Source organism: Dreissena polymorpha, chromosome 3 (genome assembly GCF_020536995.1).
Source record: "Dreissena polymorpha isolate Duluth1 chromosome 3, UMN_Dpol_1.0, whole genome shotgun sequence".
NCBI classification, from domain to species: Eukaryota; Metazoa; Mollusca; class Bivalvia; order Myida; family Dreissenidae; genus Dreissena; species Dreissena polymorpha.
This window is the reverse complement of record NC_068357.1, coordinates 104,257,485-104,281,631: the sequence shown is the minus strand read 5'-3', so window position 1 is coordinate 104,281,631 and position 24,147 is coordinate 104,257,485. Positions and strand designations below refer to the sequence as shown.

Below are 24,147 nucleotides of genomic sequence, written 5' to 3'. Positions count from 1 at the left end.
TATCCTACTGAGCTATTCCGCCGTGTACACATACTGAATGTATTTTATACCTTAAATAAGCAATCTTCGTAGTTTCACAAAATTTAACGACAAAAACAGAACTCTCCAAATTATTCAATCGTTTCGCGTTGCAACGCTTTATAATTTTTAGGTTTTAAAATCGTCAAAAGATGCATATAATGGCTATAGACGAGTTAACGCGTGACGTCACACGCACCTGCAAAGTTTAGACTCCGCCCACTGGTTGGCAAAAAGAGGTGGAATTCATATAAGCGCATGTAGAGAAGGTTGACATAATCATCGTTTTTATTGATATTCATGAACTGTATCAAATATAATGTATCTATTTATGTCTGAATAAAACATAAGCATGCGTGGAAATTCATTTTTGGAACGATTATATTGTTGTTATTATTTGTTTTTACTAAAATCGAGCTCCGGAGTGGAACACTATCTACGACCTCTGTATGTGATTACCACAAAAATCTCTACTAAACGCATCTTCACGTCCATTTAAGATACAAAATTTCAGGAATAGAAATTCTTTTAGAATAAATTAAATTTAATGAAAGAACACAAATAAGGATGAAAACAAACAACAAATAGATCGCTTTTTGTTCGCAACATATAGTAACTTATTTTAACCTTAATATATCTGTACAAACTTAAATTGTTACACAACAAATAAATTCATAAATCTAATTGTTTTATTTAATGGTGCACACCAAATTTGACACTTTTGTTTCAGCATTTCTAACCGTGTTCAATGTCACCGTTGTTCGTCACAAGCATATTATCTCGTTATGATCGGAGACTGCCCAGACAATTACACAGAAAACATGCCGGTGTCAATAACATAGGGACCTATACTTTAATTGGGTCCCTGCATAGACCACATGTGGCAGACTTTATGATACCTCCATGTCATCTCTTGTCATATTGAGCATTCATATTGTGCAAGCCAAATATTAAAGCGAAAATACGTCGCATTTGCTTTAATAAATAATATAACATATTAAAAAAAGAAGATATTTGTCCGAAACGGATTAACGGGAACATGTGTATCTATATGTTAGCCAGTTTAATCATAATAATACAGTGCTTTATAACTTTAAATTTAAAATATTGTGCAATATTACTGCTACACAATTGATGTATTTAACGCGGGTACCGGCAAATTTCAACTCGGCAATTTAGTGTAAAGATTGTACGTTCTTGCAGTGCACGTAACACCATCATGAAACCAAGCAATCACAATGGATAAACAATATTTGCGTAAAATAAATTAAATAAATATATATATATATATTTATCATAAAATGCTAGATTGTTACATGCATCACTCCTTATTACTTGTTAAGAGATTTCAATATACATGCAAAGACAGTTCAATTTGCACAAGATGCAGGTTTTATTTCCATTTGTATATTAAAATTTATTAATATTGTAATTCAATGGAAACGAAACAGAAAATTCATTCTATGGAAAAGAAAATTACCACAACATTTAACGATTGTAACGTATTCCGTTTTTATGGCTTTGTTTTATAATTGATTAAATGCGCCCCTTATAATACACTTTCGGTCGCTGATGAACAATAACAATATCCACACCGTTTATAGTTATAATCAAATTAATATATGTTTTATAAGTTTTGAAATATCATTTTTTAAAGTCTTACTTTACAAAAGAATACGGCTAATTTATTGTTTTGTTGTGTGGTATTGTCAGTATTTAGTCTTCCGACCACGTTTACTCTGATGCTAATAACTAATTTGTATTTTATAAAGAGGAAATTATATACATGAATATACATTTATTGGTACTTAATATGATATATTTGCACTATTGTTTAAGAGTTGTCATGTTTATTTCGGATTTTTTATCGTTTAATTGACTAAACAAAAGCCCTTTATACATGTTTTACGTGACTGTAACTAGTGTTTTTTGCCAACCAGTCAGTGCGCATGCGCGGAAAATCCCAAATGTAAACAATAACAATTAACTCGTCTATATTAGACCATGGTAAATGTTCAGTATTACTGTTTCCTCACAAATATCATAACTAAAACGAAAATTTGCGAATCTGAAACAACTTTTTTCAATTTTGTCAATTTACCAAAGCGTGAAAAGATCCCTTTAAGCAATGGTAAACATATTTGGATCCTCGACTTGTAAAAGGTAAACACTATTAAAGTACCTTGCGTTGCTATACATCTAGTAATATGATCAGTGCCCCAGATAAGCTGCGTATCTGCGTCTTTCACCCTATTAAAATGTTTAAAAACGCAAAGAAATACAATATCATGCGTATTGAAAACGCACCCGATTTGCCTTTTACGCACATTCGTCTTATTTGATGCGTACAATACAATAGCTTTGATCGAAAATACTTTGCTCATTTTCGGTATTTTTTGTGATTATTTTTGTTACGCGGCGACGCTTTTATTCAGCAAGCGCCTGGATGACGGAGCAATAAAACAGTCAAAGCTATTCAAACGCTCTGCGGACTAGATTTCATAGTTAAATAAAGCGGCTGACCAAATTATTTACGACGACATACATGCGTTTTCAATCTGACTTAATCCGTCGTTCATTGTGCATGTATTTGTTAAGTGTCTGTACTTTCAGTTTCTAATACGATGCGTAATAAAAATGTCTAAGAGAAAGACGTCAGCAATTGTTGCGCCATAATATCAGTCGATCGCTAACTTTTTCGAACCAAGAAAGCAAGAGCCAATAAGTGCCGAATCATTCGTGTTATCGATTTTTTTTAAGTTTAAACTTTATTGACAGTTTCAAGGATTAAAGATGTTATGAAACATCAGTTTATTAAAGTTAATTATATTAGTTTACAGTTTTATTGAATCAATACAATTGTGTGCAGCTTCAACAGAAGTAAAGCAGCGATGGTTTTACTGTATGCATCTTATAACTCATTTCACCCTATTCCAAGAATGAAATCACCCTATTTTTCAAAATCAGTGGGTGAAAACCCTATTTCCGAAATAATTATCTGGGGCACTGTATGATGCTGTTATTTTTAAACTACCTTTATCCAGAGAACACCGCGCGGTGCCAATATCAGACACGTAACCATCGGGTAAAAATCAATGTGATTTACACTTCCATCTGGCACAAAATCAGGTAAATCAGATGTATGTGCATTCATACCATCACATTCTATAACATTTAAATGTTTGCCATGTTTGGAACTAAGATAATGTATATAACCGAGCACTCTATTAAGGGTATGGCGTTCTACCATAGCATGCCTCGAACTATTCTTATGTATAACATAGCATGTCATTTGTGCTGACAGAAATTGCTGTGTTATGAGAAACGACTCTATTCAGACTCAATGGTGTCGTATCCCGAACGCCTTTAGGTACTGGATCGCATGTCTAATCAGGGCTCGATCCTGATTGCTGGGAACATTTAAGGAGACATCATCGAAGGCCATAGACTGGTTCTCTCTCTCAGCATAAGCTGGTATACTTCCTGCACATGTGGGTTATGGGGCATGATGTGTATTATTTGATCCAGCTTGGCCAGTCTGTTTGCCCATATAAACTGGCTCCACTCTGGTACCACTATTTGCTGTCCTCGATAAGCTTGACAGGGTTAACTCTTTGAACCTTTGACCGGGGATCTCGAGTTGTCAGCTCTTTTAATTTTTGCTACAGTCGACTCCGAGCCTGCTGTATTTCTCTTGGGAAATCATAATCGACGGAGAATGGTGTGTTTCTCAGGAGCCTGACGTAGGCATTATGTTTTCCACATCCCCCAAACCCCGAAAATTTGCAATTATCGGCCTGTGCTAATGCTGCCTCTGAGAGTTTCTTTACACGCATATATAACATATCGTTACTATAAAAGTAACAAAAGGATGACGTCTTATCTGGCATGCCAATACAATTTATATCGGCCCGGGCCGATTTTTTCATATCTGAAAAGCATGGGATCGCACGGTTTATATTGAACAAAATGGCCCCCACATTTAATTTTAGTCAACGGTGATCAATAGAATTAAGCCACAAATCTACAAAAAAATGAAAGTAGTAATAATTAGTCAATAATGCACGGCAGAGCTGGACCGTAAGTCTATAATCGGCCCGCTGCCGACATAACGGCCCGGGGGCCGCTGGGCCGAGGGCCATTATGAGACAGGGGCGGTTTATAGGCGTCCGGCCCAGCTCTGCCGCGTGTTATCGTTTATATAACATAATACTATTTTGTTCCTTCACTAAAATTTATTACAGAACCAGCTTTCCGGACTTTTATTTTCATGCAATTGATTACACATTTAATGACGTATCTCATGTGACGTAATTTCTGTGACGAAACACACCGGTTTTAGCTAGACTCTGGATTTTTTTGGACATAACTTCAGACGTGGAGGGTTTTTATTTAACAATTAAATATTTTTAAGCATCGAACGAATCCAAAACGTATTTCGGATTGTGTGTTTGTCATGCATAATTGCACGGCCGTTTATCACGGGCGCCACCTCGTTTTGAGATGCATTAATAAATGAGCCAATGCAACTTCCGAGGTGGCGCTAAGGTCCAGATGTTTTGAAATTTCATGAATAATTTTACAGGGTGATTAGGGTTTATATGTTCATATCATCATATATCGCATTATTTTTATAATCGGGCAATTAAGTGCGATTCAGCGAAGATTAATTCATCCAAAAATGTACAGAAACATACCATCACAGCCAGGGGCGAAGCTGCTATTAGGCACAGCAGACCCGGGCCTACATTTTTTTAAACATGACAAAAATATGCGTCAACTTCGAAAAACGCATTAAAATATTGACCCTCAGGGGACGAGGTATTAGAAATCTGCATTTCATATTGACATAATCCTCAGACAATGGATTCTGATCGTGTTCAAATGGCATGTCTTCCAATTATATACTCTACTTAAGTGGGTTGTAACACTTTTAAATGTTTCTCTGTTCCATATTATTTTAAAATTTAGTTCTCTGGTATAAAGATTATACAGTAAAATTTAGTCTCTGACATTGAGATAAAATAGTCAAATATCAAAGAAAAACAGGCCAAAGTCTTACATTTTCTTATCTTATTATTGGTCTAGATATTCTTTAACTCTTACAACAGGCGTAATAGGATTTAAAAATTTTCAGGGGGAGGACCCCGAAGCCCCCGTTTTTATGTATCATATCCAGGCCTAGGGCACAAAAAATGCTAGCTACGCCCCTGACAGCCCATTTGGAAACGTGAGGACCTTATAAGATGTGGCATGGCGCCCATGATTAACAGCGGTGTATTGGAAGCTTCAATAGGAATAAAATTACTGCAATCGCTCTGACAAGTCATTTGCTTTATTAAATTGTGTTTTGGTGACATAGGTTAGCATTTGATACAATTTGTAAAAATGTGATTTAAAATCAATATATATAAACGGATGGAAAAACAGAAAACGGAATAGCATACGGTTGTTATTTTAATATTTTAAAGATAAGTATTGATGCAAAGCATCAAAGGGCGTCGGGAATTTCAGTGAAAAAGGCACTCAATGAAGTTACATGGAAAGATTGTTTTTCTACTGTAAATATTAATATATTGGCCGATTATTTTAAACAAAATAGAACCATTATCTATGATTTTGTGTTATAACTCCCAAATAACCATTATCTATGATGTTGTGTTATAACCCCCAAATAACCATTATCTGTGATTTTGTGTTGTAACCCCCAAATATTTCATAGTTCATTTTATTTACATTGGTTTCCTTTTTTTACTGGCATCCGTGTGCAGTTTTCATTAATGGAACAGAACTGTGTAGGTTTTAAAAAATCTGCTTCATCTTGTAAGCGTAATTTCATATTTTTCTCAACTTCAAGGGGAGATGATTCTGAACTTATTCTTACGTTGCTCATTTACGATAGGGGTTGAGTACTCATTGATATGAAAACACTGTAAAAGTTTTGATGTGTTTACGACCCCCCCCCCTCTCATACATATATTTCATGGGCATAATAAAAACAAAAAATGGTTACAATAAAACAGCATATTTATTTAAACTAAAATGTCTTCCACAAAACAAAAAGTTAACATAGAACACAAATAAAATAATTTGATTCTACTGGGGCTCGAACCTTGGACCTCTCACATGTGAAGCGAGCGTGCAACCACTACACTACGGAACCGCTTGAAAAATCACCTTCTAACTAAGATATTAATAAGTGACTGTAGTGTAACGGTTATCAATAAAGCAATCATTCTATACATAGATGGTGACGTCACTACGTTATTGTCAGTAAGACCGGTGTGTACGTAATGATAAAGCAATAAACCGTGTAATCGCTGTCGTCTTGTAAAATTGAAGAAAATACGCGTTACCCAAAACTCGAACAGCAGAAGTCTGCGCTATTGTTAGAAAAAACACAAAATAAATATATTTTGATTATGTTTTGTTTCTATACAAAACCAGAAAGTTTCACCAGTTCGCGTATTTGCCCAGTCCCTGTGATCTTTTTTATTGCCCAGTCCCTGTGATCAGTTATTAATTAAAAGAATTAGCTTTGCATTATTGGCAATAAATGTTGTAGTAAATGTAATAGGCACAAATGCAGTACTTATTTACACTAATTTACACAAAAATCACCACTATGCAAGATATTCTGACAACAAAAATATATACATTGATCCGTAAAATAACTTCTCCTCCCATAAGCGAAAAAAAAACGTATTACATACTAGTCGCCGCACTTCAGTGGGACGCCAATCACATGCTATACCCTGTTTCCCATATAATACAACCATTACATATTTTTTATATTACACATGTGTAATTCAACATTTTTAAGCGTTTTAATTGGCTTAAGTTTCGTTTATTGACCAATCGCATTTTGTTATTTTGCTGAAATGACGTTGCAACGTCAAATGACGTCACGAAATGTAAGCAACATTCGGGATTTATCATTACGCTTGCGTAAATATTTATTTAATTTGCTCATTTAAAAGCATGTGATAAAAAAGATCTGACACTCGTTGTCATATCAACTCGCCAAGGCTCGCTTACTAACAAAATTCCTGAACTCGTTTAATAAAATATGGTATGATATGACAACTCGTATAATCTGAATCATGTAAAGTTTTCATCGAGGTTAGTGTGTCTTTTACTGTCAATTTTTGCTATTTCAAGAATCCGGTAACAGCTCAAATAGACATGATAGAGGCATCAATCTTAAGAAGCATGTGTATCCGAAGTATCGACCCTCTTAATGAAAACTTAATATATTAAGTGAAAAGAGTGAGCAATAAATCGTCTGCTGATCCAGAGTAGAAGAGTAAGCAATACATCGCCTGCTGATCCAGAGTGGAATTTATAGGGGAGGCAGTATGGCAAGCGGTTCGACGCATAATCCCAAGAAACTAGGTTTCTCATGAGAACCTAGGTTCTCAGAATGAGAACCTAGGTTCTCGCTTGAAGATTGCACATGGCGTCAAGAACCCAAGTTTTCAAATGAGAACCTAGGTTTTCATGAGAACCTAGGTTCTTATTTGAAAACCTAGGTTCTCATGAGAACCTAGGTTCTCATTTGAAAACCTAGGTTTTCATGAGAACCTAGGTTCTCAGAATGAGAACCTAGGTTCTCATGAGAAACCTAGTTTCTTGGGATTATGCGTCTTACTGCTTGCCATATCCGTGGTTTTCATTTGGGAACCATAGGTTCTCTGAGAACCTAGGTTCTCTGAGAACCTAGGTTCTCAGAGAACCTAGGTTCTCTTGAGAACCTAGGTTCTCATTATGAGAACCAAGGTTCTCATAGAACCTAGGTTCTCATGAGAACCTAGGTTCTTTGAAAACCTAGGTTCTCTGAGAACCTAGGTTCTCTGAAAACCTAGGTTCTCTGAGAACCTAGGTTCTCTGAGAACCTAGGTTTTCAGATCCCTAGGTTTTCAGAATTACGCGTCGAACGGCGTAAACTTGCTCGTTTGGAATACGGGACACATTATTCAGGGCGCAGGATCAATGGGGTTCACATATGATTACACACGGGCTGGACAGAATGAAAACACGCCGTTAAGAACTTTATTTTTGCAGATATCTCAAGTTATTGAAATATGTTTGCAAAGTCTTTAGCGCATAAGTTTTTCTTGCAATGTTGCCGATATCTTACGATTGAATAATACATTATTACACATAATCAATAGAGATAAAACTTTATACCATAATGATTGCTTCCTACATGTAGGTCACAGACATACTTAAAATAAAAAACTGTGCCGTACAGTCGTTTGAGGCCCGAACAAGGGAACTGAATATTTGAAACTCATTCAATGCTGTAACAATGTATTATGTAACGATTGATCTGAATTTTTAGTCTCAAAATAATATTTACAATTAAAGATGTATTTCATAAACAGTTCAATTTTTTATTAACGTGTTCAGACCAATGTCGACCGATTACTTTACTAATTTCATTCCTAAATAACACCCATGCACGGAAACATGAACAAGAGGCGGTCACTGACGGCTAATGCCTGGGGTCACAAATATTCAACAGATAAGTTTCGTAGAATATTACTGAGCATTGTCTGAACATTGTTCAGAAAATGCTCTTGGGGAGAAACATTCACGGTTTCACGCCTATTTCTATTCATGTTACACATATGCCGCCAGCGTGTACCAAGCAATGGGAGACAACTGGATGTTAATTATGGCACGCGGTTCGACGCATAATCCCAAGAAACTAGGTTTCTCAGAGAACCTAGGTTCTCTGAAAACCTAGGTTCTCTGAGAACCTAGGTTCTCAGAGAACCTAGGTTCTCATGAGAACCTAGGTTATTGAAATCCCAAGAAACCAGGTTTCTCACGAGAACCTAGGTTCTCATGAGAACCTAGGTTCTCATGAGAACCAAGGTTTATGAAATCCCAAGAAACCAGGTTTCTCATGAGAACCTAGGTTCTCATGAAAACCTAGGTTCTCATGAGAACCTAGGTTTCTCATGAGAACCTAGGTTCTCATTTGAAAACCTTGGTTTACGCTTGAGAACCTAGGTTCTCATGAGAAACTAGGTTTTTCATGAGAACCTAGGTTCTCATAGACACATAGAACTTAAGTTCTCATGAGAACCTAGGTTCTCATGAGAACCTAGGTTCTCATTCTGAGAACTTAAGTTCTCGTTTGGTATCCTAGGTTTTCAAAAGAACCTAGGTTCTCATTTGAAAACCTAGGTTCTCATGAGAACCTAGGTTCTCATTTGAAAACCTAGGTTCTCATGAGAACCTAGGTTCTCATTCTGAGAACCTAGGTTCTCATTCTGAGAACCTAGGTTCTCATGAGAAACCTAGTTTCTTGGGATTATGCGTCGAACCGCTTGCCATAAGGCAGCCTCCCAATTTATAGTGACATTACCCTGGATCAGCAGATAATTTATTCCATTTATTCATATCTTGCGGAGTATTCCGGAGATAGCCGATGTATCACGGTTGTAGTGACATGTGTCCAAATCGCCTTTTCAAGTTTATGATCATATACGAATTTACGTACTCACTCAATATTTTAAAATGTTTTTATATCTTTAATAACATTTTGTTATTTATCTTTATTTAAATAATTCTGTAACAGAGGTATAATTTGACACACACAAATTTAACAATTTGTTTTAAATAAAATAAAATTTTGGGTAAACTTTAAAATGAAACGTTGCTTCTCATGTTTTGTAAATACCAATAATTTTGAAAATATTTACTCTGATAACATAATGTAGGTATTTTAAACTGTTATATAAAGTTAAGTGTTTTCTATCACAATGATGAGGAACAGACACAATGATAAGGATGAATTTTTTTTGGTTTCTTGGGAGCCTTTCTGTTTAGTTTCTAAAATACGTATATTACTAATGAACTATCTCATAATATGTTTATAAGTTCGACTTTTATTTTTGTGTGAATTCATAAAAACATTTTCAGATAAACATCTCACTTGTTTTGAAATTAAGTTTAAAAAGTTAGTGGCTGAATATAGTCCAAATAATTAGACGTAATCTACTGATTATGTATATCGACCTCATATTTATAGGAGTATGGCTGAATATAGAGATAACACTAGCCTAATCCTGGCGTATCTGTGGGTCTGTTAAATGGACCCATTCCCAAACCGTAATTGTAAAAAATCCCAATTTAAAAAAAATCCCTATATCTAAACACATTTTTGTTCTTAGAAAGAAGTGTAATGATTCTTGTATCTAAATTTTATTTAAATTACATCTAACAAAGCATATAACTATAATTTACATGATTTTGTTCTAGTAATTTGAATTATTATAGAATCTATATAGGATCTGGCACGAGTTGTCATATCATACCATATTTTATTAAACGAGTTGAGGAATTTTGTTAGTAAGCAAGCCTTTGGCGAGCTTAATAACGAATTTCCTGGACGAGTTTAATAAAATATGGTATGATATGACAACGAGTGTCAGATCTTTTTATCACATGCTTTTAAATGAGCAAATTAAATAAATATTTACGCAAACATAATGATAACTTCCGAATGTTGTTAACATTTCGTGACGTCATTTGACGTTGCAACGTGATTTCATTAAAATAACAAAATGCAATTGGTCAATAAATCAAAACTAAGCCAATGAAAACGCTTAAAAATGTTGTACTACACATGTGTAATAAAAAAAATATGTAATGGTTGTATTACATGGGAAACTGGGTATGGCATGTCATAAAAAGTTATATTAAATTACTTTTTCCCAAATAAGTGGACTTTTTGTAAGAAAAAAAGCCGAATTACAAAATTGCATTTTTCATCAAAATGGCCAGGAAAAGGCCAGTAACAAGTGCTATACATGTATTTGGCCACTAAGAGTAAAATTCACTTTGCGCGACAGTAGCGGCGACGCACGATATTTTGCGCGGCAGTCGCGGCGATGCACGATATTTTGCGCGAACGTCGCGGCGACGCATGACATATTTAACATGATATATCGCCCTTGTGTAGGTAGCCCAAAAGGCGATATATCGTGTTAAATATATCGTGCGTCGCCGCGACTGTCGCGCAAAATATCGTGCGTCGCCGCGACTGTCGCGCAAAGTATCGCTCCGTATGTCATGTCTCGCGTTCAAATGGCGACGCCCGAAACACAAAGCGACGCACGATATTTTGCGCGGCAGTCGCGGCGACGAATGATATTTTATTATTAAAATATCGCCCATATGCTCCTAATTTCAGACCGCGACACACCACGCACGAAGCGATACTCGATATTTTGCGCGACAGTCGCGGCGACAAGCGATATTTGTACTGTTCAAATATCGCTGTCATAATATCGCCTGTCGACTGTCGCGTTTAAAAAAAATAGATGTAGACTACAGTCGCCATTGGTACTTGAATTATTTTTTTTGGTCCTTATATATATATAATAAGAGTAAAGGTAATCAACGATGATTTCACACATGTATTGAATAACACAATGCAACAGCAATAAAGATCAAACAATGCAAACATATATCGTTGTGGTTGCCAGCAGGAAGCATCCATCTATGATAAAACACCTTTTATTTGATGAAAATGCACCAAGTATGTCCAAAACAGCTAAAAGTGACAGTCGCCCTTTTATATGCGATATCTCTCCATTTGAACACGACTGTCGCACATTACGAACGCGACCGTCGCCCTTTTATTTGCGAGGTCGCGCAAAATATCGTGCGTCGCAGCGACTGTCGCGCAAAATATCGTGTATCGCTTCGTGTGTCGTGTGTCGCCCTTGATGAAAAAAGGGCGAGATTATAGATGGCACAATCCGGATTCCGTACAAAATACACAATCTGTACACCGTTCTTTATCAGGGTAAGTGGATTGTCTTTTGTATACACATTACAAAGGAAGTATGAGTGTTTTCCTGATTTGTTAATTATGTCATAAAAAGCTCTTTTAGGCTATTGAAAGTGATTTATTTGACGCCAACGAACAGTTTGTTGTTGTTGTTGTTGTATATCTTTATCGCCTATGTAGACGAACCTCTACCAGATCTGTAGAATTGAACAAAAGGTTATCGTTCCCACCATCAGTATCATGTAGTCCTTCACCGTCTATATACACTGTAGTATATACAAAAAATATTGTCTTTTCTTACAGTCTCTGAGCTTCTGCTCTCAACCGCTAGGGTCAATCCGTATAAATTCGGACAAAGGGAGAAATTCGGACAATACTTCTTTCCAAGCACACTAAATCTAGCAACAGACCTTCAGCGCCTACAGCGTTTTGATTTATAAATTTTGGCACATACACACTTAAGGTATTGTTTGATTAAAATCAGTTTATCTATAGTGTTCTTATCCAAAAATGAAAAATTATACAATAAACTAACATTACATGTTTCACTTTGCATTAATGTGTCATCTTCTTTTAAAATAATGGCTATGTTCAATACTGATACATTATGGCCATGCGTTGGGGGTTAAACAGAAATAGATTGATAGGTTACCCGAGTTACTCAATCCACTCAGTAAAATCCTATCAACAGTGATAAAAAAAGGTGCAAAACCTAACACCTTAAGCCCTTAAGACTTAAATATATACATATACTGCTGTGCATGTGGTGAGAATATTAGTAGAGTTTAAAACAGGATAAAAGCAAAAAAGTATGTAAACTAAGGTAGACAGCGCAGATTTAAATCCAGGGATCGTATCAGCGCTGACTACATAAGATGGAAGTGTGTTCCATTGTACAACTGTTCTTGGAAAGAATGAAAATTTGTGATAATCAGCTGTACTTGGTATGCCATGTGATGGTGATGGCATGTGTGTCTATTTTATGGATTAAGATAGTGTAGGGGATTGATGTCAACATGATTATATACTATTTTATAGGACAGAATGAGCCTAGCTTGTTGTCTTCTTGATTGCAAGGTATTCCAATTCAAATCCCTAATTATATTTGTGACTGTGCTTGGGGTCTTGCTGTAATTATTCATTACAAATCTGGCGGAGTGACGCTGAACATTTTCACTTTTATCAATATCCATAATCCTTCTGATGGTACGGGTTCCACACACTAGAGCAATATTCCAAGGATGGTCTAACAATGCTGTTATATGCCTTAGTTTCCATTTTAGAAGAATGAATGTTTTGTTTTAAAAATGCTAAGCTCTGACTTTCTTTACTACTAATTTTATTTACATGGGGTGACCAATTTAAAGTAGAGCTTACTTCAACGCCAAGATATGTTGCTTGGTTTACAACAGACAGAGGTTGATTGTGAAGAGTGTAAGCTGTTTTTACTGGTTTACGGTTTCTCGTGACATGCATGTATGACATTTTGGTATGTTAAAAGACATCTTCCATTTCTGCTCCCACAATGATAGACTGTCTTGATCTCTCAGAAACTGAATAGTGTCAGCCAAGTTTTTATGGATCTGTAGATAACACAGTCATCCGCAAATAGACGGACGTTTGACTTCACAGACGAAGGTAGATCATTCATGTAGAGAAGAAACAGAAGAGGCCCAAGAACTGATCCCTGGGGTACACCAGAAATTACAGGGGCCATGGTGGAAGTTGCCCCATCTACAACAACCTGTTGACTACGGTTTCCGAGAAAAGCTTTAATCCAAGAATGTGTAGTGCCCGTGATTCCATAATGGGCTAGTTTCAGCAGCAATCTACAGTGATGAACAACACTAAAATCCATGATGGCAACATCCATCTGGTCTCCCTGAATGGTAGAAGCTAAGTCATGGATAAAACCCACGAGTTGGGTTTCGCAAGATGGCCAGTCATGTGTTAGACTACCTGTTTTTATTAAATAAACAAAATGTATACACACCTGAGACATTTGTTATCCCCGCCGAAAAAAAATTCGAAGGGGATATAGAAATTGGTCCCGTCCGTCTGTCCGTCCGAAACTTTGTCCGGAGCATAAATCCAAATCTATTCAATGGATTTACTTTAAACTTAGAATATAAACAGATGGCAACTAGGAGAAGTGCAGGGACCAAGAACCGTAACTCTATCTACCTTAGTTTTTGAATTATCTCCCCTTTTATATAACTTTAAAGTAATTTTTTGTCCGGAGCATAACTCTAAATCTACTAAAGGGATTTACCTGAAACTTGAAACATAAACAGATGGCAACAAGGAGAAGTACAGTGACCAAGAACCATAACTCTATCTACCTTAGTTTTTGAATTATCTCCCCTTTTATATAATTTTAAAGTAAATTTTTGTCCGGAGCATAACTCTAAATCTACTGAAGGGATTTACTTGAAACTTAAAATATAAACAGATGGCAAGTAGGAGAACTGCAGTGACTAAAAACCATAACTCTATCTACCTTAGTTTTTTAATTATCTCCCCTTTTATATAATTTTTAAAGTAAATTTTTGTCCAGAGCATAACTCAAAATCTACTAAAGGAATTTACCTGAAACTTGAAATATAAACAGATGACAAGTAGGAAAAGTGCAGTAACTAAGAACCATAACTTTATCTACGTTAGTTTTTGAATTATCTCCATTTATTTAATTTCAAAGTAATTTTTTTGTCCGGAGCATAACTCTAAATCTACTGAAGGGATTTACTTGAAACTTTAAATATAAACAGATGGCAAGTAGGAGAAGTGCAGTGACTAGAACCATAACACTATCTACCTTAGTTTTTGAATTATCTCCCTTTTTTTAATTACAAAGTAAAATTTTTTCCGGAGCACAACTCTAAATCTACTGAAGGGATTTACTTGAAACTAGAAATATAAACAGATGGCAACTAGGAGAATTGCAGTGAACATGAACAATAACTCTTTCAGCCATAGTTTTTGAATTATCTCCCTTTATTTGTTTTACAAATATTATTCTACTCTCTAAAACAAATGTTGTCATACAAGCAAACACATTTCGGCGGGGATTTGGCACTACTGTGACAAGCTCTTGTTGTTCTTACAACAATATAAAGACAAACTATTTTACATGTTAGAACAGAATAGTGTACTTCAACTTAAATATATAAAGTTCATCGTCAAAAACATACATATACAATAACAATATATGTTTCAATTAAGTGCAAAACATACATCATTTTCAAAATTAGATCAATTTAAAAAGGCAGGAAATTAACATGTTTTCGTGAGAATGTCACATGGATAAGGTTAATACATAGTTACCACAGCTTGATTGGTCATTGTTGGCTCAGGTACTACTTAAATGTACCTGGGTACTCTTAAGTATACTTAAATGTACCCCGGCTATGAAAAATATACTAACACATACCCGGCAAATTTAGACTCTAACCAAGTTTTATTCGCGCCCAAAATCCGATGTGATGAAACGTGCTTCAGAATATGAAACAAAATCTCTTTGAACAAAACCTGCCTTAACATGCTTTTTAGTGGCAGTTTCAATAATATAAAGGCCATTTTAGAGAATATTGTCATAAATATGAACATGATTAATTTGACAAAAATAGCCAATACAGACAAATTTAGCGTTAGAAATCCCGAGTATGTTTCAGTATATTTTCCGAACCCGGGGTGCATTTAAGTATATTCTTAAGAGTACCTTATATTAAATCATTGTGGTCGATGATGTTACGCAGACATTCCAGGAAGTGATGAACTGGTCAGTTTTTGAAAAATGGGATAAATTTATTAGTGTTCCCAGATTCAGGAAATAGCAATACATGGGTAAAACAGGTTTGGTTTAGATTGTCCCTTTTGTGCTCATGGTGGGCTTTTGGGATCACCTTTTGTCCGTTGTGCGTTGTCCATTGTTAACATTTTGCCTTATTAACACTGTAGAGGCCACATTGTTTTTATTATCTTCATAAACTTGGTCCAAAGATTTGTCCCAATTATAACTTCGTTGAGATCCAAACTGGGTCACATAAGTTCAAAATCTATGTCACTAGGTCAAATTAAAGAAGCGCTTGTTAACACTATAGAAGTCACATTTATCGTCCAATCTTCATGAAACTTTGGTATAGCATTTGTCTTAATGATTTCTCCACTGAGTTCGAAAATGGTTCAGTTTCGTTGAAAAACATGGCCGCCAGGGTGCGGGGCAGTTTTCCATATATGGCTATAGAACTGTAGCAAAAACTTTTTAACACTCTTAGAAGTCCCATTTATTGTCCAATCTTCATGGAACTTGGTCAGAACATTTGTTCTTGTGATAGCTCGCCTTATTTTGAAAATGGTTTGGGTCCGTTGAAAAACATGGTAGCCAGGGGGCGGACCAGTTTTCATTATATGGCTAAAGTAATCTTGTTAACACTTTAGAGGTCACATTTATAGTCCTATCTTCATGAAACTTGGTCAGAATATGTTTTCTAATTATAACTCAGCTGAGTTCTAAAATGGTAAAGGTTTGGTGAAAAACATGGCAGTCAGGGGGTGGGGCATTTTTCCTTATATGGCTATAGTAAAACCTTGTTTTCTCTCTTGAAGTCACATTTATGGTCTAAAATTGAAGAAACTTGGTCAGATAATTTCTTCTAATGATAGCTCTGCTGAGTTTAGAAATGGTAATGATTCATCGAAAAATGTGGCTGTCAAGAGGCAGGTCATTCTTACTTAATACAGCTATAGTAAAACCTTGTTAACTCTCTAGAAGTCACATTTTTAGTTCAATCATCATGAAATGAAACTTGGTGAGAACATTTGTTCTAATGATATTTTGGCTGAGTTTTAGAATGGTTCCTGTTAGTTGAAAAAAATTGCCTCCTGCGGGCTGGTCATTTTTCCTTACATGGCTATAGTAAAACCATGTTAACTCTCTACTGTATATTTTAGCCAAGTTTGAAAATGGTTTCAGAAACAATTCAAATTTGCTTCTGAGAGCAGTTCAGTTCCCTGAAGTCTCAGTTGAGCGACCATGGGCCTCTGGCCCTTTTGATATAATTATTACTTTATACTATTGCAAATATTACAGTTTTTAAGTACATGTAGATTTATTAAGTGACATTTGGAAAAACTATATGAACAAGTCCCTGTAATACCAGCTTACTGTCCAATAGTGAATTATTATGCTCCCCTTCGAAGAAGAGGGGGTATATTGTTTTGCTCATGTCGGTCCGTCGGTCAGTCCGTCCGTCCACCAGATGGTTTCCGGATGATAACTCAAGAACGCTTAGACCTAGGATCATGAAACTTCATAGGTACATTGATCATGACTGGCAGATGACCCCTATTGATTTTCAGGTCACTAGGTCAAAGGTCAATTTCACTGACTCGAAATAGTAAAATGGTTTCCGGATGATAGCTCAAGAACGCTTAGGCCTAGGATCATGAAACTTCATAGGTAGATTGATCATGACCGGCAGATGACCCCTATTGATTTTTAGGTCACTAGGTCAAAGGTCAAGGTCACAGTGACTTGAAATAGTAAAATGGTTTCAGGATGATAACTCAAGAATGCTTAGGCCTAGGATCTTGAAACTTAATAGGTAGATTGATCATGACTGGCAGATGACCCCTATTGATTTTCAGGTCACTAGGTCAAAGGTCAAGGTCACAGTGACTCAAAATAGTAAAATGGTTTCTGGATTATAACTCAAGAATGCTTACGCCTAGGATCATGAAACTTCATAGGTACATTGATCATGACTGGCAGATGACCCCTATTGATTTTCAGGTCACTAGGTCAAAGGTCAAGGTCACAGTGACTCGAAATAGTAAAATGGTTTCCGGATGATAACCCAAGAACGCTTATGCCTAGGATCATGAAACTTCATAGGTACATTGATCATGACTGGCAGATGACCCCTATTGATTTCAGGTCAATAGGTCAAAGGTCAAGGTCACAGTGACTCGAAACAGTTAAATGGTTTCCGGATGATAACTCAAGAATGCGTACACCTAGGATCATGAAACTTCATAAGAACATTGATCATGACTGGCAGATGACCCCTATTGATTTTCAGGTCACTAGGTCAAAGGTCAAGGTCACAGTGACATGAAACAGTAAAATGGTTTCCGGATGATAAATCAAGAATGCTAACGCCTAGGATCATGAAACTTCATAGGTACATTGATAATGACTGGCAGATGACCACTATAAATTTTCAGGTCACTAGGTCAAAGGTCAAGGTCACAGTGACTCGAAATAGTGAAATGGTTTCCGGATGATAACTCAAGAATGCTTACGCCTAGGATCATGAAAGTTCATAGGTACATTGATCATGACTGGCAGATGACCCCTATTAATTTTCAGGTCAATAGGTCAAAGGTCAAGGTCACAGTGACAAAAACCGTATTCACACAATGGCTGCCACTACTACTGACAGCCCATATGGGGGGCATGCATGTTTTACAAACAGCCCTTGTGTCAAATTGAAGACAGATAGGATGGCACAAACTGAGACTCACTTTGGAAGAACTGGGCTTAAAGCATGTGAGAAAAGTGTCATCCCAGATCGGGGAAAACACTTGAGCCTTAACTTGATGTTTTCAGAGAAGGGACTTCATTTAAACAAAACATTCCATAAAAGCGGAAAGTGTCGTCCCTGATTAGCCTGTTAGGACTGTAAAGGCTAGTCTGGGATGACACTTTGCACGTTTATTAAGCCCACTTTTCCCACAACTAGGCTGACATTATTAAAGAGTTGTTAGTATATGGGGTATTTCATAAGACAATAGCTTTTTTAGCTCACCTAAGCACAACGTGCTCATGGTGAGCTTTTGTGATCGTCTTTTGTTCGTCGTGCGTCGTGCGCCGTCAACATTTGCCTTGTGAACACTCCAGAGGCCACATTTATTGTCCGATCTTCATGAAACTTGGTCAGAACATTTGTCCCATTAATAACTCGACTGAGTTCGAAACTGGGTCATGCTGGGTCAAAAACTAGGTCACTAGGTCAAAAAAAAAGAAAAACCTTGTGAACACTGTAGAAGTCACATTTGATGCCCAATCTTCATGTACCTTTGTCAAAATGTTTGTCTAAATGATATGTTGGTTGAGTTCAAAAATGGTTCCGGTCCCTTGAAAAACATGGCCACCAGGGGGCGGGGCAGTATTCCTTATATGGCTATAGAGAAACCTTGTGAACACTTTAGAAGTCACAATCTTTGCCCAATCATCATGAAACTTGGTCAAAACATTGGTTTCATTGATATCTCAGACAATTTGAAAAATGGTCCAGATCGGTGAAAAAACATGGCCGCCAGGGGGCGGGGCAGTTTTCTCTATATGTATATACTGAAAACATGTGAACACTCTAGAAGTCACATTTTTGGTCCAATCTTCATGAAATTTGGTCAGAACATGTGTTTTCTGGATATGACAGCTGAGTTCGAAAATGGTCCAGATCGGTGAAAAAACTTGGCTGCCAGGGGGTGGGGCAGTTTTCTCTATATGTATATAGTGTGAACAGTATAGTTGTGATAAGCCATAATGTTAAAGAAAGATAACCTGTACATACTTTCTGATAGTTAACTAATAGTTAACTCCCTTGTATAAATCTGGGACTTCTTTCATAAAATGTGGTGTACATAAAGACAGTAGTTTGCATGCAATTTAATAAACCTATGTCATAAAATAAATGTACATGTACTAATGCACTGTAGAGCCTTATCTTTGATCTTTACTGATAAGCCAAGTTAACCTACTGTGTTTTGGTGTATTTAGCAGACTACTGTGCTATGAATCTGTTTCCATGGCAACCTTGTTATTTGGTATTTTCTAAATTAGAAAGACTCTTTTGAATGAAATAACTCTTGTAAATTCTTCTTATTTTTAGCTCGACTATTATATATGAAATATATATAGTGGAGCTATCCTACTCACCCCGGCGTTGGCGTTAGCGTGCAAATGTTAAAGTTTGCGTGTTACCCCAAATATTTCCAATGTCCCTTGACATATTGCTTTCATATTTTTATGCCCCCCCTCGAAGAAGAGGGGGTATATTGCTTTGCACATTTCGGTCGGTCGGTCGGTCTGTCGGTCGGTCCGTCCACCAGGTGGTTTCCGGATGATTACTCAAGAAGGCTAAGCCTAGGATCATGAAACTTCATAGGTACATTGATCATGACTCGCAGATGACCCCTATTGATTTTGAGGTCACTAGGTCAAAGGTCAAGGTCACTGTGACCCGAAATAGTAAAATGGTTTCCGGATGATAATTCAAGAACGCTTATGCCTAGGATCATGAAACTTGATAGGTAGATTGATCATGACTCGCAGATGACCCCTATTGATTTTCAGGTCACTAGGTCAAAGGTCAAGGTCACGGTGACCCGAAATAGTAAAATGGTTTCCGGATGATAACTCAAGAACGCTTTTGCCCAGGATCATGAAACTTGATAGGTAGATTGACCATGACTCGCAGATGACCCCTATTGATTTTGAGGTCACTAGGTCAAAGGTCAAAGTCACGGTGACCCGAAATATTAAAATGGTTTCCGGATGATAACTCAAGAACGCTTATGCCTAGGATCATGAAACTTGATAGGTAGATTGATCATGACTCGCTGATGACCCCTATTGATTTTCAGGTCTCAAGGTCAAAGGTCAAGGTCACGGTGACCCGAAATAGAAAAATGGTTTCCGGATGATAACTCAAGAACCCTTATGCCTAGGATCATGAAACTTGATAGGTAGCTTGATCATGACTGGCAGATGACCCCTATTGATTTTCAGGTCACTAGGTCAAAGGTCAAGGTCACAGTGACCCAAAATAGTAAAATGGTTTCCGGATGATAACTCAAGAACGCTTATGCCTAGGATCATGAAACTTCATAGGTACATTGATCATGACTGGCAGATGACCCCTATTGATTTTCAGGTCACTAGGTCAAAGGTCAAGGTCACAGTGACAAAACAACATATTTACAAAATGGCTGTGACTACAACTGAGAGCCCATATGGGGGGCATGCATGTTTTACAAACAGCCCTTGTTCATACTTGTTTACCATCATGACCCCAACCTATAAACAAGAGCAGACAACTGTATCAAGCATTTTGACAGAATTATGGCCCCTTTTATACTTAGAATATGCATATTATTGATAAATCTATGTTAAAGTTTGCGTACTTCCCCAAATATTTCCTGTGTCCCTTGACTTATTGCTTTCATATTTTGCATACTTGTTTACCATCATGACCCCAACCTATAAACAAGAGCAGACAACTGTATCAAGCATTTTGACAGAATTATTGCCCCTTTTATACTTAGAATATGCATATTATTGATAAATCTATGTTAAAGTTTGCGTACTACCCCAAATATTTTCTGTCTCCCTTGACATATTGCTTTCATATTTTGCATACTTGTTTACCAACATGACCCCAACCTATAAACAAGAGCAGACAACTGTATCAAGCATTTTGACAGAATTATGGCCCCTTTTATACTTAGAATATCCATATTATTGATAACTCTATGTTAAAGTTTGACAAAACAACACTTACCTGACATACCACAATGCACTCCACCCAAACCATCAAACCATCCCCCATGCCCCCCCCCTGCCGAACCCCGAACCCCCCCCCCCCCCCCCCAATTTTTTTTTTTTTTTCTTATTTTCGAAAGATCATCTATTAAATGATCACACCCCCCCCCCCCCCCCCTCTCCATGATGGCTTACGTTATACTGTCAAGCACTCAAATAGTCGAGCGCGCTGTCCTCTGACAGCTCTTGTTTACATTTGAGTCACTGGAGTTTTCTACTCTCCATAAATTGTGTTCTTTAGATTAAGTTAGACTTATTTTATAAACTAAATTTTTGAAGCAACTTCTAGACTAACAGTAACTAATATTTATATCAGTTTTTTTTGACAGATTGTGAACTTTTTTTTACATTTATTAAAGTTTGCTGTATTTGTTCATTTTTAACGATGCATAGATTCTTTAGTTATTTTCATTAAAGCTGCTTTGGTTTTCACTTATAGATTAATTCTTTGAGTGTATTCAGGCTTATATGACTGGAAGCCTTTAGTAAATTGAATTACAACCAGTGTGTTAGAAATAAGCGTTCTATAATAAGACTCGATAAATATTTCCGTATTACATAAGTGCTCACAAAGTTACATAACTCGTAACCGTCCCGTGACCGGTTCACTTGCGTAAGTGAACGAGACCGCACTACCACAGTTGTTTATAGTAAAACATTGTGAATACTTTTAGTCACTTATTTAGTTCAATCTAAATGACACTTGCTGATCTTCACACATGGTGACAATCTTTATGAGCATAATATTTTTTGCTCATGGTGAACTTTTGTGATCACCTTTGTCAATTGTCTGTCTTCCGTTGTGCGTCATGAATATTTGCCTTGTTAACACTGTAGAGGCCACATTTATTGTTGGATCTTCATGAAACTTTGACAGAAGATTTGTCCCAATAATATCTTGGACGAGTTCAAAAATGGTTCCATTCTGTTGAAAAACATTTCCACCATGGGGCCATTTGTTGTTCATTCTTCATGAAACTTGGTTAGAACATTTGTTCTATTGATATCTTGGGCTGCAAAGAACAGGTCATTTCTTTTTATCTCAAATGAGCGACTTTGGGCCTTTCATGCCCTCTTGTTTTATTGTGAGATATCAAGTAAGGAGCATCATAAGAATGGAAACTTATGATACTCTAGCATCACTTTGTATTTTGTTGCTGTTTCTTCTTATAAATTATAGTACACATTTAGTTTTTATGCCCCCGGTAGGGTGGCATATAGCAGGTGAACTGTCTGTCAGTCAGTATGTCAGTATGTCAGTCTGTCCGTCCGTCCGTCCAAAAACCTTTAATGGTCATAACTTTTTCAATATTTAACATAGCAACTTGATATTTGGCATGCATGTGCATCTCATGGAGCTGCACATTTTGAGTGGTGAAAGGTGAAGGTCATCCTTCAAGGTCAAATGTCTAATATATGGCATCTGTCCGTCCGTCCGAAAACTTTAACATTGGCCATAACTTTTTCACTATTGAAGATAGCAACTTGATATTTGGCATGCACGTGCATCTCATGGAGCTGCACATTTTGAGTCGTGAAAGGTGAAGGTCAAGGTCATCCTTCAAGGTCACATGTCTAATATATGGCGTCTGTCTGTCCGTCCAAAAAACTTTAACATTGGCCATAACTTTTTCACTATTGAAGATAGCAACTTTATATTTTTTCATAATAATTGGCCCCAAAACAACATCTGTAGTGTTGTACATTTATGTATATATGGCGTTCTGTACCTGGAAATGTCCCTTCACAGAACCTACAAAAGTTATTGACTGTTTTTGCCCATTTGTATTTAACATTACAATTTAAAATTGCTTATTAATCTTCTAATTAAAAACAGGCAATATTCTCTCTCATAAGACAATATTTGAAATAGCCAGACATACACCCTGTTTAGGTGTTGATTCATTAGAACAAAGGTGACTACTACCAATACCATCTTTCAATGTTTTCCTCCTGGGTCACAGGTTTCATCTGGTGAGCAAACATCTGGTGCCTTTCTCCACTATTATTGTATCAGTTGTAACATGATTTGTTCAATTGAGCAAATGATTGGGATGAATAGATTAACAGAAAGTGTGGTGTTTCTGTAAAATAATTTTATGTGCATAAAATCAAATAAATAACTCTTTGTTGCATCTCAATAGCTTTGAAAAGTGTATATGGGAGGAGATTTTTCCATCAGTTTTACAGATATTGTTTTCTTCTTCAGTGTTTGACAAGGTCTGTAAGATGGAGGCTTTCCAGTACACAGATGAGGATCTTGTAGAAAGCTCATCAGGATGGAATGAGGAATATGCAGATCAAAGTAAAGTAGGCTAATTAAACAGTCAACAATTAACAAAGATTTTCTCTCCTACCTTATATTGGATAAGTATTCATATTTCACTGATTTGCTTGTATATATATATATATATACTTTTCTAGCTAGATTTTTAGTCAGTAGGGTGCTGGACTATAATACACTGACTGAATTTGAACAGACATGTGTGTGTGTGTGTAGTCCATAGATGTTTGATCCATGTGTCTGTATACATTTTTAACATCTATGCAAGTGGAGTTTGTTAGAAAATGATTTGAACATCTATTAGTATTTTGTCAAGGTCACACTTTGAGTTCAAAGGTCAAACTAAAAATGGCGTGGCAGAGGCAGACGCTTATCCCCACGCCGCATGTTTAACTCAGGGGCGCCCCAGGGTTGGTAATGGGGCCA

At 36.6% G+C, this 24,147-nt stretch overlaps 1 protein-coding gene and 1 long non-coding RNA gene across 14 annotated transcripts in view; both read left to right on the top strand.

Moving 5' to 3' along the window:
* The first annotated feature begins 11,737 nt into the window (after positions 1 to 11,737).
* The window catches only part of LOC127870803 (GDP-D-glucose phosphorylase 1-like), a 32,476-nt gene continuing 20,066 nt past the window's right edge, over positions 11,738 to 24,147 (top strand). The window contains exons 1-4 of one of the 13 annotated variants that reach the window (XM_052413296.1): positions 11,963 to 12,046; positions 12,134 to 12,293; positions 13,420 to 13,719; positions 23,647 to 23,747. In XM_052413296.1, coding sequence (XP_052269256.1) covers positions 13,668 to 13,719; positions 23,647 to 23,747 — 153 coding nt within the window. In that variant the 5' untranslated portion in view covers positions 11,963 to 12,046; positions 12,134 to 12,293; positions 13,420 to 13,667. Of the gene's footprint in view, positions 11,846 to 11,876; positions 11,884 to 11,952; positions 12,099 to 12,133; positions 12,294 to 12,868; positions 12,908 to 13,419; positions 13,720 to 23,646; positions 23,748 to 24,147 lie in introns of those variants that run through there. The other 12 variants (XM_052413304.1, XM_052413302.1, XM_052413300.1 and 9 more) reach the window with 12 other exon arrangements.
* On the top strand, positions 13,732 to 21,397 carry LOC127870807 (uncharacterized). Its single transcript, XR_008044927.1, has 4 exons — positions 13,732 to 17,203; positions 17,347 to 17,642; positions 18,077 to 20,210; positions 20,501 to 21,397. It is a non-coding gene; the product is annotated as an uncharacterized LOC127870807 (long non-coding RNA).